The 18,209-nt window shown below is 40.5% G+C and overlaps 1 protein-coding gene across 1 annotated transcript in view; it reads right to left on the bottom strand.

Moving 5' to 3' along the window:
* LOC147239653 (protocadherin-15-like) overlaps positions 1-18,209 on the bottom strand; it is a 171,626-nt gene that overhangs the window by 34,230 nt on the left and 119,187 nt on the right. The window contains exons 27-31 of the mRNA XM_086194725.1: positions 8,839-8,948; positions 7,254-7,394; positions 4,735-4,862; positions 1,288-1,518; positions 1,078-1,166 (exon numbers count right to left, since the gene is read on the bottom strand). Of these exons, the coding sequence (XP_086050851.1) occupies positions 1,078-1,166; positions 1,288-1,518; positions 4,735-4,862; positions 7,254-7,394; positions 8,839-8,948 (699 nt within the window). The remainder of the gene's footprint in view (positions 1-1,077; positions 1,167-1,287; positions 1,519-4,734; positions 4,863-7,253; positions 7,395-8,838; positions 8,949-18,209) is intronic.

Genomic DNA, 18,209 nt, shown 5'->3' with positions numbered 1-18,209 from the left:
GAATATTTTCACTAGTGTGTGTGCAGACGAGAAGGCATAACAGGTTCAAGAGGGCGAGGATGGAAGGCTGCAAAGAACTAAACTGGTGTCACAGGTGACAGTAACAGGTAAATACGTTGTAAATCCTCTTTACTTTCAAATAATCACATAAAATCACCATTGTTGAATAAAGCCTTGAAAAAATTCCTAGAGAAACATATCCCAGGGTTTAGCCCAGGATCTGGGATTAAAGTCTTAAAGAAGAAACACAAATAAATATGAAGCCTACATCCTGTTTTTGTTTGTTTGTAAAGGACATTAAGAGGGATCTCGTTTGGTCTTACTGTGGTGGGCCGATCCTTCTCCTTGACAAAAAACAAACAAACAAACAAAACAAAACAACAAAAACCTGGCACAGTTACTTGTTAAAAGCATTACGTTTTGTCAATTTGTCCTCGGTGAAAATTACAGCATGATGAGGGAAGGTGGCTCCGCCCACTGCCCTGCGTCGTGCATCCAATAACTCACGGAATGGTACAACAATCCACAATAGCACCAAATTACACTTGAATTTTATATCAGTAAAACATATATGATATGTTAAGTGCGTATAAAACAGAACTTTTTTTTCAAACTAGTCTGGACACAAAGATTACATAATCTCATTGTAAAGAGTTTGTTTACAAAGAAGTAGATACGTTTTTACAGCAGGATAATATTGCTGCCTTGAAAATGCTGTGTACAAACCACACGTTCTATCAAAATACATATCTGGGAGAGTTGTTCTATTGGAAAAGTTGTTTGTGAAAAATGTCAGTCTATCAAAGTGAATAAGTGACTGTTATGTAAGCAGAGCGTGGTGTCCATCAACAGAGACAATAACAAGTGCCCTGTTGACAGAACACATAGAGCACAAGCTGCTCCGTGTCAAAGCGAGGGCTCGCTTCCATCAAATGAGATGTGCGTTCTGTAGTTTTTGACCCTTAACTCCCAGGATACACAAACCCAGCTGAATGCCATGGATCTATAAATATTTTACAAAATAGACAAAAATAAAAAAAGACGAGGTTGAAACTTATGCTGGACGCTTTATGTTACCTGAGCAGTTTGTCTTTATTTTTCTCCACGTAAGTTGGAGGGACGTTTGATACGACCACCTGCATGTCCAGCTGGTTCACCACTGACACCTTTCGTGACATGAATAAATCAAATCACTCAAATGCAAATTAGACTTCTTTATCCACATTTAAGTTCAGTAAGCCTCATCAGGGGAAAGATTACAACGTGACGCGACACAAATATACTCACCACTATGTCTGCCTTGGTGCTGTGTCCTTGACCGTAGTTGTCTGTAGCGACCACCTCAAACTTAAAATAGGACCTCCTCATGTTGCGGTACATGATTGCAGTTTTAACCACGCCGCTGTAGGGTTCGATGACAAAGCCATCTTTGCTGCCTCTGGTGTCTTTACCAGCAGGAGGCGGATTGATCAAGCGGTACGTCATAGAACTGTAGTTACCAGTGTCTTGGTCCAGGGCCTGCAGGATGAGCCAGGAGAGGGAATCATTATTATCAACCTGTTGTAGAAGAATTTCTCTCGTCTAGTAAAAGCGCCTCCACACTTATAGAAAGGCTTTCTGAAAAGCCCTACCACTCAACATCTGTAGAGTATGCCCTCAGGGCTCTACTGATCCATATAATACCGTAACTCTCAGTCCTAAAAGCTTCCTGAACCTTTATAAAGATAAAATCATTACTACATATGAAAGCCATCATCTTGCCCAGTCTAATCAGCTGATTGGACAGCTTCTCTGATGTCTATTAACCACACACTTGACACTCCCGTCAACTTAACGTCCACGTTATAAAAACATCGTTGACTTCACCAAGGAGCTAATATGATCATCACCCTGCTTTTAGCAGTTAGGAAGAAAGTATAAATATCACAGTGCAAGTTAGTGGGCAGCAGTTCTCGTGCAACTTTTTGGTCCAGTAGCCTTCGACTACCCACCTGTCTCATCTAAAAGATGTACAACATGTTCTTTTGTACCATGAATTACTTTGAATATGACACTGGAGTCCTGCCTCTCATCTTCATCTCAAGGATGGAGGCAGTCCACCTCGCATATGAAGCCACTGCTCAGGCTCTAACCTGTAACATTATATACTCCAGCGGAAATGTAGAGCAACAGTTGTTTTGAATAAATATATTAAACTCTGAGTGACTCTTGTCTCTGGACATTTTCGTTTATTTCTCAGGAAATATCAAACAGATTTTTTGCCCGGCTCTAACTGAGGTTTCCTCCCATCACAGAGGGACAATGTTTCATCTGCTCTTGTAAATACTCTTGTAGCGTGAGTGCTGGGCCTGCTCTCTGAGAAAAAGTGCCCCGAGATGACTTCTGTTATGATTTGGTTCCATATACATCAAAATTAACACGACTAGACTAAAATGGTGCTTTGAGCTGTATGTGATTCATCTGTTCAGTCGTTCTGGCGAGCCATCAAGCGTCTCCTTCATTCAGACATACATTCATATCCATGCATCTTGCATATGCGTCTGGACACACACTTGGCCAGACGTTGGGTTATTGCTGTTCTTTCAGAGACGGCCTGGAAGCAGTAGAGACTAAAAGATTCAGTTCTGAGACGCCCACCGCATCAAATCTGACAATGTGGAGAGATGAATATAAAAAGGACGGATTAAGGGATAAGAAGAGGAAAGACATGAAAAGTAAAATGCCTATTACAGTTACTGTAGCTTAAAACTATCTGCAGTATTTAACACCCTTCACATTCAGCGCTTTTTGCCCGAAAATCAGTCAATCCTCAGACTCCCACCAAGACTGTTACCACCACCGATCGCATTTTCACACAATGACAGAGTCAAGACAACATTCAGACCGACAAAAGCCCCGTGTGGGGGGAATAAGAGGTCATCTCATTAGCAGTATTTTTTATGAGTGGATCCTCATTTTTGTTTGCACTGTGTACGCAGGCAAGGGTGGATCCTAGCTGAATAATGCACAAAATGTGTTTTACTGGGGAAAACATAACGTCTGTGTACAAGAACACTCGATTGGATACCTTTAATTTCAAATAGGACCAAAGAGCAGAGAGCTTCGTCTTTTATTGCAAAGACACGCGACGTTATCTCTAAAGTTTTCCATTCAAATGCATGAAGGTACATTTTGCATTGTGATTGCTTTCATTCTAGTGTTTACTTCACGACCATCAAGGTGGAGGAAAAAAACCAACAACAAATTTTCAAGAAAATGCTTTTAAAAAGAATTTGAGCTGTTGCTCAGTTCATTTTGCAGTTCTGAATTATTCTCAAGTAGACTATCTGCATTCTGTATGTTTTAAATGGGCCTTACACTTACTCACCCAAAAGGAGGGCAGAAAATCGGAAGTTAAAGTGGAAGGAATGGAAATAACGGGTGATACACTTTACAAATCTGCTTTTTTCTTACAGTAAAAATATTGAATTGTGGGATTATAAAAGTTGAAAAATTCACAAAGAAACAAATAAAAAAAAAGCTCTTTTGAGTAACAAATAGGTTTTCTAATGTGAAATGTATTTGCACTGTTGCTGTATTCTTTGGGAACACAATGACAGATGTAGTGCAAATGCAGTCTGAAGGGCTGAGAGTGGTGTCTCTTCATTTTTTGTTTTACTAACCTGTCCCTTTGTATATCGGCATATTTTCCCCTCCCTTCCTCCCTCCAGCCTATCTTCCTATTTATCGCCCCGCGTCATCTATTCATCCCCCTATCACTCAAGTATGTCTTTCCCCTTCGTTCTGTCCTTTCAGTTTGTCAGCAGGATCCCAGTTATCTTTATCCGACCATCAATCCTCTCACTTCCTTCCAACTTGTACATCTATTCATTCACCCAATGGTGAGTCAGCCTACTAGTGTGCTATTAGTTCTCCCTGTCAGCATCTTTAAGTATTAAAAGAGGTCAGATGACTGGAAAGAAGGTCACTAGCTCCAGACAAAGTTTGCCTGACTGCTCAATATCTATATGCAAACACCATACCAGGTATTTGCAAAAGAAGAGTCATCTGAAACATGGGTGAGCGGAGGAGATTTTCAATACTTATTTAAAAAAACAAAAGTCTTGCTCACCCTTATTTTCTCAACTTTCCTGTTGCTGTGGATGATCTAATGAAGCAGGGGTATCTAAGAATGATCTTAAAAATTGCAATAAATTATTAAAGTGCTTTTTTTTTTTGTGCCAGAGACCCTGCCTGAGTCTCTAGTGGCTTCCAGACTCATTAAAATATATTGCTACTCCTCCGATAGAGACTGAAAGAGATCGGTTCCATGACCCACTTTGGGTCCTAGAAGGCATTTTAATAATACGGCAGTCACTGGATTTGTTTACAGTGATATGAAATTCTCCACAGGAATGTATAAAATGAAAGGAAACAAAGAGATCTATTCACTGATAGACAGAGGTAGATATCAAGGGGGGAGACATAGAGAAATAATCTCAGCAGAAATAGCTGGAGATTATCTCCATTTAAAATAAACATCAAACACACCAGCTCCCAAATATCCCCGGGCACCGTAAATACCTTCATGCGGAGCTAAAATAAATTTGGCACGAAACTGTCACAGTTCAGCAACCTTTTGTGACCAATATAATCCAAACATTTAAAAATACAAATCCAACAACATTGACAACCATTATATCATGTGCCAAATGAATTTTTCAAATACATTTGTGTGCGTTTTTCTGTTCTCACCTGTACTTGCAAGACAGAGGTGAAAGTTTTGGCATCTTCTGCAACCCCTCCGATGTAAAGTGAAGTGGTAAAAACTGGCGGGTGGTCGTTTTCATCCTGGATGTCAATCACCACCCTGGCTGTGTTGGCTACACACATGAAACACCCATTTACACATTTAAGTTACACCTTTGTATACACAACATAAAACAATTACATGCTTGATGAGCTGCATAAAGACTCTGAATAATCTGAAACACCGACTAAATACTAAAAGCACAGAGATGAATAAAACATGAAAATTTGCAGCAGGCGTCATTTAGCTGCAAAGCTGCAGCTCAAGCAAGTTTTAAATCAACTGGTGTGAACTTGCAGTTCCAGTCCAATCTGTGCCGCCTATCACCGAAACACCATCCGTTTCAGAGCTGCAGGTAGACATGACATCTGAAGGCAAGGAAAATAACAGCTTCTGCAAATTCAAAACTTTTTGCTGCCTGCTGGAAAAGAACATTGCATTTGCGTAGCCTGCAGGGGGGAAAAAAAGTACAATTCAGCAGCTATTAGTTTTTGTGCCTGTGGGTGACAACACAGACATGTTTACATCCGGTCTAAACTACTAATTCTGTTACCTTCCTTCCCTATGGGTAGCACAGGTTGGTGTTTGCAGAACAACAGACAATAATCAACTGGCTCTTCGGAGAATCAACCTACTGATTTGTGTTCATAGAAACTTTTACAGAATTCATGTCATAATAAGCGACTTTAATCTCTCAAAAAATGCTGGCAGGATATGAAAAAAGTGTGTTAGCAGAGCAGCAACCTGTGAGGCATCAACAAAGTCTGTTTTTAAAAAGCTGTGGATATTGTTTCAGGTTTTTAAAATAAAGTCTGTTTAAAACTTTAAAATCAATCAACGCCTCAGTATTACTGTTAAATTGGAACTGGAGAGATATAAAGTATCTGAAAATAAATGACACATTCAGAAATGCTACACATTTAGAATAAGACAAAAACATTCTTCCAATGAGGCTCTGTCATTCACACTGAGTGTTTGGAACTTGGAATGAGTCACTGCAGAGAGCAGTGCGTCTTATCTCGCCAAAAACAGGACGTTCCAAATCACACCCATGTAAAAACTGCAACACAATGCATCAACCAAACTGAAGGGGGGGATCATGTGTCAGAAAGACAGAAAGAATCCCCAAGATTGAGAACTGCTGGAGTTTTATGAAAAGACAGAAAAGGATAAATAAACATACGTGTGTCAATTTGTCAGGATGACATCAAAAACGCAAGCAAACAAATAAACAAACAGATGCTTTTAATCTGCTTATCTACCCTCTTAGAGACACCACAGCCAAAATTCTGTTTACAATTCAAACCTCTACTTGAGTTGGAAAACCAGATTAACACATTGTGAGAATCCTATTGATCTGCTGCCTGATTAAAATGCCTCCCTAAAAGAATTGAAAGAGATTTGCTAATGACTTACAATGACTTGTAGTTTTAATCCCTTAAGAATACTTAAACTCAAATAGTTGGAATGAAATGAGAACAGCATGTGGTAAACACTATAATTAAAGAAGAAAGGAGAAAGCCAGACAGCTGAATATAGTCAGAGAGAGAGAGAAAGAGAGAGAGAGAGAGATACCAACAGAGGGAGACAAAAGGAAAACATTAGAGTGAAATAAAAAAGGCTAAAAGTCTAAGAGCCATTTTAACCTCATTATTCTTTCAATTAAATGTGTCAAAACCCGTTTCGGCCTTTCTTTACTTTCAACTGACGTTGAAGAAAAGTTATGGATTAAAATAAGGATGAAATTTAAAAAAAATAAGATGACAAGAAGAAATAAAACTTGCAATAAAAGATTTTAAAAAAGAGGCTGGGAGACTGTAGGTCGTAGCATTGTGCTTCAGTGCCATACTCGTGTACTGAATCAATGTGAGCATTTTTGTTGGGTTACGCTGCAGTTACACCACTGAAGTGCAAGTTACGCAACTGTATTGAGTTTCTTTGTGTCACTTGGAACCCTGGCAACTAAAACCAATCAGTTTCGTATAGTTGCAGCTAATAAATGTTGTTTCTGGAAGGTGTGAATTTTGTGCATTTTGCAAGTTTGCCCATTGGTCTAGAAAGACCTTCGGTTAAAAATGGTGGAAAATGTTTTGCACTGATGTAACAGGATCTCCTTCCAGTATTTATACTGTTCTTGCTTCCAATCCAGGCACATCTGATTTTTTTTTCCCCTTGAGAATATATAAAATCAAGGAGGCAAACACCTGGTTTTAAGTTCAGATTTGAAGTAAATTTAGGCTAGGATTAGTGTAATGGTCTGGGTGAGGCATTTGGTGGGTTAGCTTAGAATAGGGGGGCGATGAAACACAGTATGTCTATGAGGGTCTTAACCAGCTGCAGAAAGTGTGTGTCTAATTAGACAGAAGACCATCTGAAATCTGCAGTGATGCAATCTGATGTCAAAAGCTGGTCCTGTAATCTGAGCCTAGCCTCAAAGAAGAAGATTCATGAATAACACACTCACTCTTGGAGGGAGCCCGGAGGTTGGAGGCGACCACTCTCATGGAGTCGGCTTCTACCTTTAGAACATAGCTGGAGTTGGTCTCATAGTCCAGGGGCTTGGCTGTGGATATCTCTCCAGTCGTCGTATTTAATGCAAACACACCTGGAGAGAAGGAGAGGCAGAGAGAAATAGAGAAAGAAAAGCAGACAGTGGGGAAGGTAGAATGAAAAAAAAAACGGAGGGGGAAATGGAGTAGAGGGAGGTCGAAAAGGAAGACAGAGAAAGAGTGTTTTATACTTTCTTGTATGGAGCAGTGTGAGAGTGAGAGAACAGTTTGATTGTGTGTAGTTTTACAGTATCGCGAGCTACTGACTGAGCTTAACCTGGAGATGCTGGGGACAGTTTTTTCATTAGGGAGACACAAACACCCAAAACAATTGAACCCAAACACTCAAATACATCTCACACCACTTCTGGACTATTGATGGGGGGGGGGAGGTTGCAAATTACAATGTGTCTGTCACGGTTCCAAGCTTTCACCCGTCCCTCCAGGATTGCCCTGATTTAAAAAAAAAAGATTTCTGCCATCAAAAATGCTTAATTTGCAGTGTTTTTCTTTTAAATTGTGACAAAATCTGCAATTTGGTGTGAAAAAAAGCGATTTGTTGGGAAAAAAACAATGCAACCCTCCATTCTACCTACCAACCAATCACCTTTCACTTCCTATGCCAATAGGTGTTCAATATCACTGGCAGAGCTAAGAATATGTCAGTTCTGAACTGTAATCAAGACCGCTGCTGTAAAAGTGAGCGCGTAGATGCTTTTCAAAACTGTGAACTATTCTAAACAGTGGTTCTACAACAACATTGATGTACTTGACCACAACACTGAAAGCACTAAGGCAGAGTGCAGCTTCTTACAATTGCAAGGTTGTGTAAGTCTAATGTAATACATGAGAAAAGTTTGTTTTCTTCATTGTTTTCGCATGAAAGTGTGCATGAAACGATGACCTGTCACACAGAATCCTGGAACTGACAACACCTCTGTTAAAGGGCAGGTCCACCATCAACAAATAATAAAACATTTTTCAACTTTTCGTAGCAAAACCACCGACTTTTTGCAAAGAAAATTCATGAATTTTGGAAATATGCATGAGCATATTCTGGTGTTTGGCTGATTCTGCATCAATTTATACTAGCACAGAATCATAATGTTTTGGCAGGGACTGTTGTTTGACTTGTTTTTTGTTCATGAAAATCCATGTTTTTTTCATTATCTGTGAAAATGAGAAAAACTGGTTGGACCATATACTGATGCTGGGTCCTGGCATACTGGTGAATGAGGTCAAATCTGCAGAACATAGCACTGAGTTTAATGGCCTAAACTCCCCGGCTGCTTTGTCAGTGGTCTCTCTCTCTCTCGCGCGCGCGCACACACACACACACACACACACACACACACACACACACACACACACACACACACACACACACACACACACACACACACACACACACACACACACACACACACACACAGTCGCCCAAGTCCACAACTGACGCCAACAACGAGCCAACTTTACATAAACAGCTCTGTGCATTCTCACCTCCCTCGTTGCCTTCGATGATGGAGTATACGATAGTTTGATTGACAGCAGCTGCCATGATGAATCCCACAGGGGTTCCAACAGCAGCCTCCTCGCTCACTGGTGGAAACCTGGGAACGGATCAATCAAGCAATAGATAAGAAAATTAAATATGTATGGTGTATGGACTTGGGTCTTCCTCTAGAGGGTCGACTATGAATTGGCAAGTTAGAAATCAACTGAGAGTTAAATCTGTCAAGTACTTCCAAATGTTTTCCTCGTTCAGGCTGACCGCCTTCTGTACCCTCACTTTACAATAAAGGACACAGCAAGGCATTGCAGATTTACATAATTGGGTATAAAGGAATTTTAAAAGTTGCTCCTGAAAACTGTGTTGAGACACAAGTGAGCATTGGCCGCTAAGCAATGTTAATAATATTGTTTCATTTCAAAAACAGGTATTAAGGAAGTCTTTGTCGCAACACTGCAAGTAGTTCAAAGACGTCTGGGCTCACAACTAGTGATGAGGGAGGCAGCGAGGAGATCACTAATTCAAGGAAGTTGTACGTTTTGAGAGTTGATTTTCAGGGCATATATAAACAAACTGAACCAAGAGGCTGGCTGGGAGATACAAGCTAATTTTATGTATTTAGGGCAAGCTTTGGAAAAAAGCTGGCAATTATTGGGGTTAAAACTAATTATCATTTTTATAATGAAGAAAAATATTTACTGTCAAATGTCAGTGAACACGTGAAGAATACTATGTCACAATCTAGTCCATTTTGGAATAAGAAAAAAAACAACCTTCAGCTATCACAATATAAATGAAATAACCAGAGCATACTCAGTACTCGTGCCTAATTGACAAGGCAGGAATGTTGGCAAACAACTTTCTGCTGATAAACTAGTGGATAAATTGTCATGTGATATACTTTATAATATTAACCACGCACAATTTAAGTTAACTTGAGCTAAAATGTATGAATATTAAATGTATTATTTTTAAAAAATGGATAAAACTTCCGCGGGCTGCACGGTGGTGCAGTGGTTAGCACTGTCGCCTCACAGCAAGAAGGTTCCGGGTTCAAGTCCCGGCTCCGGCACGGGATCTTTCTGTGTAGAGTCTGCATGTTCTCCCTGTTCCTGTGTGGGTTCTCTCTGGTACTCCAGCTTCCTCCCACAGTACAAAGACATCAAGAGAGGACGAGGCTGATTGATACTCTAAATTGACCGTAGGTGTGACTGTGAGTGTGAATGGTTGTTCGTCTCTCTATGTTGGCCCTGTGATGGACTGGCGACCTGTCCAGGGTGTACCCCGCCTCTCGCCCGTTGACGCTGGGATAGGCTCCAGCCCCCCCGCGACCCTTAATGTGTAGGAATAAGCGGAAGATGACGATGGATGGATGGATAAAACTTCCTGTAAGTGGACTTTGACAAGCAGTAAAATCTCACATAAAAAATCTACTCTTATGTCCCACGTTTCCCCACAAGTATCTACACAATATGTGGATATTTGGGTAGCATACATGTGTTCATGAAGGAAACTTGGTAATATATGGATATCATGCAAGAGAACATGGGCAAAATATAGTTCAAAGCATGTGGAGAACATGTTAAATGCCTTAACTTGTTGTGCTACATGAGGAAAAAAAGGAGCTCCAGCTAAAAAGTATGTCACCACACATTGTCAAAATTGTAAAATACATTTTTGAACCACTGCATTAATGTGTGTGCTGACAAAAACGTGTTTACCACATTACGACACTGATATTGTTTTTCAATGTAAAAATACCTACGAGAGGTACTGTACACTGCTCTACTCAAATATTAAAAAACAAACAAAACAGAACTGCTAAAACTGTATTGGTCTAATTTCAACTCAAACTGTATCAATATTCACAAATCGGTTCGCCATCAAAACGCTACTGAAAATGTTGCGTTCAGCTAAAATGTTGCTTAACGGCCCTTTAAAACAAAAGTGTCCATTTAGTCAAGAGTCCCATTAAGCCGTGACAGTGGCTGAAAGGCCTGCAACTGATCAAACAGCAGGCAGGAAAGAACTAAAAGGAAACAAGGTGGATGACATGAAACTAAGAGCCCTGGCTGGCCTCCAATGCAAAGTGTGTTGTGACTACATGACATGCATTCTGATCACCTACTTGTTCCCTGGAAAGTGCCTACAAAGATCTTTTGCCATTTTAAATAAGGTTCTAGGCAAAAGCCAAAGAACTGACCGCTGCAAAGGTAAATATTCGTGATGCTGCTGACCAATAAGCTGACTTATTTCATTAAGCAATGATTGCATTTTTAATAAATATTAGCATAATTGATTTGACTACTCAGATGCTCAGATGTGAGGGAAAAAAAAGGTTAAATAATGTAATGACTCCAATATCTACAGGAAACAAGCAACTGTTTAACACAACTACTGGAAAGCTTAACTGTCATCAAATTTATACACAGCTTTATGCAGAATACATTTTGCAAAGGGATCTTCTTCTCTTTCAATAAACACGTATGCAGAAATGATTTTTTTCATCTATTCAATGTACTTTTGAAAACCATAAAGAGAATTTGCATGTAACAATGTAACATTACACGTTCAGCTTCAGCATTTCGCTGCACTTTCCTCAGACAACTTATTACTCTCTCTCTATCTTGACTCCGCTTCACACAAAAAAGCCAATATCCCAGCAGACCTCTGCCTCAATTGTTATCCTTTCCTCCACCCCTCCCTCTCTTTTTCTTCAGTCACAATGGTATATTGACAGATCTGAGAGAGCGCACAATGGACGGAACACACGTGCATGCACACGCACGCACCCGCACACACACACGCACATACCCACTCAGAACAGACACACCCATACATCCGTCTGTATGTACACGTGCGGTTGTGAACAATTACTTTTTATGCAAGACCTGGTGCACACATATGATGCATGTTGCAATGTAGATGAGCTGCACACATCTCAACACAGACTTTGTTATCACACCAGTGTCCCTGAGCTCTCAAATCATTGCTGTCCTGACTACAGCAAGCTGGCCTGATACTGATAACAACACGTACACACTCCTGCACTGACACAAACGTGTGCTACTCTACTTGTGGGGACATTGCATTGATCTTCGTTAATCAATCAATCAATGCTTACACTATGATGTGTATAATACTATTAACCCTAAAACCAAGCACTGCCCTGAAATTAAAAACCTCACGGCGAGCGAATTTTCAGATAACGGGGCGTGAATAGATTTTTGTCCCTGCGAGGTGATGCATTGCACACAAATATACACACAAGAGAGGGCGAGTGAAGGCTGCGGGAACATAAACCTCCCCAGAACAGTGCTCACAGAGTTTCAGCTATGTGAATGGGAGTCAGTATAATGAGGGTAGTGATAGATGACGGCTATGATACCCTCCCTCTCTGCAGATCCTCTCTTATAGCCTCTGCAATTTGTTTGTCTCACTCATTATGTTTTTTCCCCTTTAAGACTGTCTCTTTCAGACAGTGTTTAGGGAAAGAAAAAAGAAAGAGATATTATCGCGGAGCTTTATAGTATGATTCATTGTGGCACTGGGTAAATAAAGATTGGAGCTTCTCCTTTATATCATCACCGTTAGCTTAATCACTTTTTAGAACATGGGATAATGGTGAACTTGAGGTGCCCCGATGAGTAACACTACTCAAAAAAATGACACTGACAATAAAGCTTATTTTCAGCTGTTTTGACAGTGACACGGGTGATTTGGAAAATTCAAATTAATTTGAATAACAACAAAAATAAAAGGGACTGTCTTCCCGGTTATTAAATCATAACTACAGGAGAGAAAACTATTTCAATCAGCCTCTAGGGGTGTTACGTTTTATGGATGCAAGTGGACAAACTAAACAGCATGATGCAGGCAGAATTGGACAGCTTGATAACTTATTAATACAAACTAAACTTACAAACTGGATTGTACTAAATGAAAGCTAACAAACTGGCGAGTGAACAATAAGCAGAAAGAACCACTGGGAAGAACAATTAAGGATAATGACAACAAGAGGGAATCAAACTAAAATTAAAACTCAACTAATCACACAACAAAGAGGATGAGACACAACAGGGACAGAGCTGGGGCTGACAAGGATTGATGGAAGAGCAAGACACAGGCGATCAAAGAAAAAAGAGAGAGAGAACACAGAAAAATAGAGGGAAACTTCACCGAACAAAGGAGGGAAAACAGGCAAAGACAAGAACTAAGGTAAACAGACGCAAGAGATTTCAAAACTTAACAAGACCACAGGTAAACACAGTGTACAGAGTTCCAAAAGCCCAGAACTGAGTGAACGATCACTTTGCAACTTAAACGTTTAAACTGAAAATCATGAACAAGTTCCAAAACTACTAGGCTAATTGGACACTCTAAATTGACCGTAGGTATGACTGTGAGTGTGAATGGTTGTTTGTCTTTGTATGTTGGCCCTGCGATGGACTGGCGACCTGTCCAGGGTGAACCCCGCCTCTCGCCCGTTGACACTGGGATAGACTCCAGCCCCCACGCCCCCCCCCCCCCCCCCCCCCGCGACCCTTAATGTAGGAATAAGCGGAAGACAATGGATGGATGGATGGAAGTTCCAAAACCCCAAATGAAAGTTGCCACAGTCCAGGCGGGGCTGTAACAAGGGGCTTTCATTTGCATCTATTTGACTCGTGCTTGGCTGAAACTGGGAAAGTTTACACATACTTTATTTATTTATTTGTGTTGTGGGGACATAAATACAGTATATTGTTTGGAGCTGCCTTTAAGGTGGGGACAAACAATGAAGTCTACATGAAATAGACCTTCTCCACAGTGAGGGCCCAAAATGGCAAACTTAGAAACACCTGGACACACAACACCTTGAGGAAAACCATGAGTGAACAAACTCATTCTCTGTGATATCTTCTGTGAAGTTGAATCAGTTCAGTCCTGATGCTGCGGCCCCTTCTTGTGTCCCAGCTCTACCTCCTCCCCCTGTTCTTCTGCAGGCACCTTGTTTCAGCCCAGAGTAAAAACCTTCAATATGTACTGTATGTGTTCAAATATCCGCTTCTCCATAGCAGCAGCACTAAAAATGGTTCAATCTGCTGGGCAGAGTGTTACCTATCAGACGAGACCAGAACCCAAGGTGAGGGGTAGTCTGTAGGGAGTGTCTGTATGTCAACGTTATGTTCTGTGAAATGACGGAAATTCTTTTGTCTACAGAATCTTGTATTTGAAAGTGTTTTTTCCCACATTCGTTGGCCGTAGCCATTGATACTAACTTCAATTGTATTACCTGCTTCTTTTTTTTAATCACCATGAACCACACAAAAAAATTCAGTCAAAAACAAAATGCAAAATATACAATGTCTAGTCTAAGTAAAACCAGGAGGTGCCCATGTAACGAAACATTTGTTGATCGTGACAATCTTTACAAAAACATTAAAATCTCACTAATCCGACCCTTTTGTTTAACAAACTCATTCTGTCATTGTGTCACGTCAGCTCAGAAACTTAACAAAGCAAGCCGACATTTTCCATGTGTGCACCTGTTCTCAAGAAGGCCACGAAGCTTGACAAAGTCACTGCAAGCGATTTGTGTTTCTAAAATGAGTCAAATTATATTTTTCTCTGGCACCTCAGTCTGTGGTTAAATGTCTCATTAGGTTTATGCAGCTGAAACAGCATTTGCAAGGTTGGGGGTGGGAGTGGGGGCCCAGTATGTGAACAGCATCCACATACTCACTGTTGCTCTTCATCGTAAATTAACTTTTCTCAGGCTCTCTTTGTTAGTCTTGTAAATTTACAATTCAAATGTGAAAGTTTTTAATACTGGAAATGTCCTTGCATATTCTAATGTGCACTTCTGGGGCTTATGCTGGATTGAAGAAGCAGACTGCTGCGAGTTCAACATTTCATATGTATCTATCTTTGTGTTCTGGCTTGTGTCATTTTGAGTGGTTTTAATCAAACATTTACATTGCGCGAGTGTGCGTGTACTTTCAACTTCTGTGTGAGAAAGAAGAACGAAAAGACTTCAGAAGATGGCAATGATCTTCCTTGTTGTTATCTTTAATCAGTCTATAGCAATTATCCTCACTCGTTCTCTCCAGGCCACCCCATCAATCTCTCTCTATTCATTATCCTTTGTCCCCATTTTTTATTAGATACTTGACAGTTGCAGCCACATCTGCTAATCTGTTATTGGGGTCAGAATCAGGTTCACTGCCAAGTACAAATACAAGGAGCCTGTCTTGGTGTACTGACGCCTAAAATAAACAGAAAAACGTCCTATTTGCATTGTATGAGTAAGGGCCACATTTGACTGAGCGATCCACACTGTGGCCAGACACACTTGTCAACTGAAGTCAGCTCAATTTCATTTGAGTGGTGTGATCAGTAAGAACTGCATCCCGGCACAGAACCCTTTCTCCCACCAGAACCGTCAGGTTTTTTTTCTTCCTTTTCAGGAACAGCTTTCTTTACATTGTACACCTTCTTGACCCTGACATGACTGGAAGAATTGGGTGTTAGACTGGTACAAGCACGGCGCACAGATGTGACAAAGCGGCAGCTCAGCAGACGAAAGCAGTGGTACATCTCTACGATACAAAAAAATGGAGTGATGTGAGTGCAGCCTTGTCTTGCTTCGGAGCAGTCGAAGGCAACCAGGCAAAATGTGAACACACCCTGAGAAATTTGTAATTCCTGTATTGTCGTGTTTTGCTAGATTTCTGGGGCTTTGGCTGAATGCACACTCCTCAGGTTTGCTCAACATAGGGGACAGTTTAATCCGTCTTTCTAAGTCATGACACGTTAACAATGCCAGATTTGTTTATTAACGCAGTAGGAAGGAAAACAAACACTGACCTATTTTATCTCAATACAAGGTTAGTTTTACAAGCCTGAATAAGAGTTTATGTCCTCACAAACATGGGAGGGAAATTAATGGATGAGTCTCCGTGACAACACACTACTTGTAAAATACCTTGCAGTCAAGTGGGACAGAGCAACACATCTTATTGAAAGATCTGGAAGGTTTTAGCATTAGTCTCTGCTACGTCCTGGCTGAGAATATAGATTCTTCATTGACTTGAGCACATTATGTTCATGATAATACTGCACTGCAGCTCTTTCAGTAACCAAAGACATAGGTTTTTCTAAGATGTAACATGAGACTTGACAACACGTTTGAGTGCAATGTAGATCATGTAGATAATTGACAGCAATTAATTTCCTGTTTGAAAGGAGTGTTTGGATATGTAGTTTTACACTGACTCAATTTTTACTTTTTCTTTGATCCGTTAGTTTGATAAATGGTGTCAAATCCCTGGGAACTTTCTGCTTGCTTTAAAGAGGCAAATACTTCAACAGCATCAACCTCTTCAGACGGAGATGAGCAAGGCTGAATCCATCTGTACACATCCTCCTTTTTAAGAGTTTGAAATGTGACTCCGTCTTTGGTTTGACGACATGAAAAAAACAAAAACTGCACGCATCTATGACACAACTCTTGCTTGTCATGATTTGAAACTGAGTTTTATTATTTTTTGTAAACAATCAGATTACTGCTTAATATCATCCATCCAACCATCCATCCATTTTCTTCCATTTCTCCTGTAAAGGGGCGTGGGGGCTGGAGTCTATCCCAGCGGCTTTTGGGCGAGAGGCGAGGTTCACCCTGGACAGGTCACCAGTCCATCTCAGGGCCAACACATAGAGACAGACAACCATTCACACTCAGTCACACCTACGGTCAATTTAGAGTATCAATCAGCCTCATCCCCTCTTGATGTCTTTGGACTGTGGGAGGAAGCTGGAGTACCAGAGAGAACCCACACAGGAACAGGGAGAACATGGAGACACACACAGAAACATCCTGTGCCCAAGCCAAGGCTTGAACACAGAACCTCCTCGCTGTGAGGCCACAGCGCTAACTACTGCACCACTGTGGCGCCCGCCTAATATCATAAAATCCTTTATTCATGTCTTCATATTTGTTTAAAATGTTGAGTTATCTAGGAATATTTGCTGCCTGTAGGAGTTGTTATATGTCAGCTAATAATTTTATGCTTCTGTAAATGCATGCACATAAGATTTTCTGTCCTGTTTGTAGTGGTGAAAACGAGTTTTTCAGTGACACTTTGATGCTCATGCTGTTTGCTGAAGATGTGAGTTGTATAAATAAGGAGCTGGGTTCTGGGTCAAATGGAAACAACAAAAAGAAGGTTTCACAATCACAGAGGGCTACTTGAAGTGCACTCAGACAGTCTACCAAGGTCTAAGAGCAATTTCCACAGACAGTCATGAGAATGATTGAAATATTTTAAAGAAAAAAATATATGAGCAACTGTTTGGTAGTTATATTCACGTTTGAATATGCCATCTTTAATAATGCATGACGATCAACAACATGGGATAAAATAGAAGTTTGATTGACAGACATGTTGCTCAAGTGCTATGTAAACGACACAGACATCAGAGGCGTCTGTGCCTCCACTGTTAGGGAGTATGACGATACCGCCCAAAATTGAATTCAAACCAGCCAGGAGCAGCCGGTTGGGTTGCCACTGTTCCTTGCGTTCCCCTGTAGAAGGCAAAATGCAATGTTGAGTGCAAAAATTGGGCCAAAATAGGCTGAATTAATTATTGGTCGTTCAGTTTACGTAAGAAAATTCTAGTGTCAATTAACACTGGAGTCTATGAGTTAAGATTACTCCACCGCAGGATAGTGGAACCAAATCTGTGTCTTTTTGCACAACGGTTCCATTGTATGAAAGAAGACAACTTTACCAACGGCCTGACAAAAAAAGTATTAGTGAAGGGTTACATTTTTGCCTGTGAGGAGAAATTAAACAGCAAAGTTTTGATCAGACTTCTACACTTTCTCCCAGTCTGTGTGTGATGTCACGTACTCTAGCTTCGGAAAAATTCTGTCAATTCAATGTCCAATGTTCTTCAAAAAAAAAAAAGTAAGTCATGTGGCTGCCCTAAGATTCATATCTACTTCTCATTTGAAAGTTTCAGTCCTTGGCCCGTGTCCTAAATCTCATCCCAAAAAAAAAAATCAGTCTATTGTTGTTTTGTAATCTTGCTAACAGACAGACTAACAGCAGTAGAGTTACCTTCCTTCTTGCTTCAAGTAATAAAATATAGACCAGAAGCATGAGGCAGATTCCACTACAGTATGTGAGAGTACAGATGCCTATCTATCAAGCTACTGGATTATTTGTCAGTTTGCCTACCTGTCAATTTGACTGTGTGTGTATCTGTATCTTCTCGGCCACCTGTGCTTCTTTACTTCAGTCTTTACCTTGTCTTGTATGCTTGTTTGCTTATATCTACTTCAACCTGTCAGCCTGTCAGCTCATCTGCCACTTTA

This window comes from Aulostomus chinensis, chromosome 23 (assembly GCF_037954235.1).
Source record: "Aulostomus chinensis isolate RoL2024-O1b breed Wild chromosome 23, RoL_Achi_v1.0, whole genome shotgun sequence".
NCBI lineage: Eukaryota > Metazoa > Chordata > Actinopteri > Syngnathiformes > Aulostomidae > Aulostomus > Aulostomus chinensis.
The sequence above is the reverse complement of the archived record's forward strand: the minus strand, read 5'-3'. Positions and strand labels throughout refer to the sequence as shown.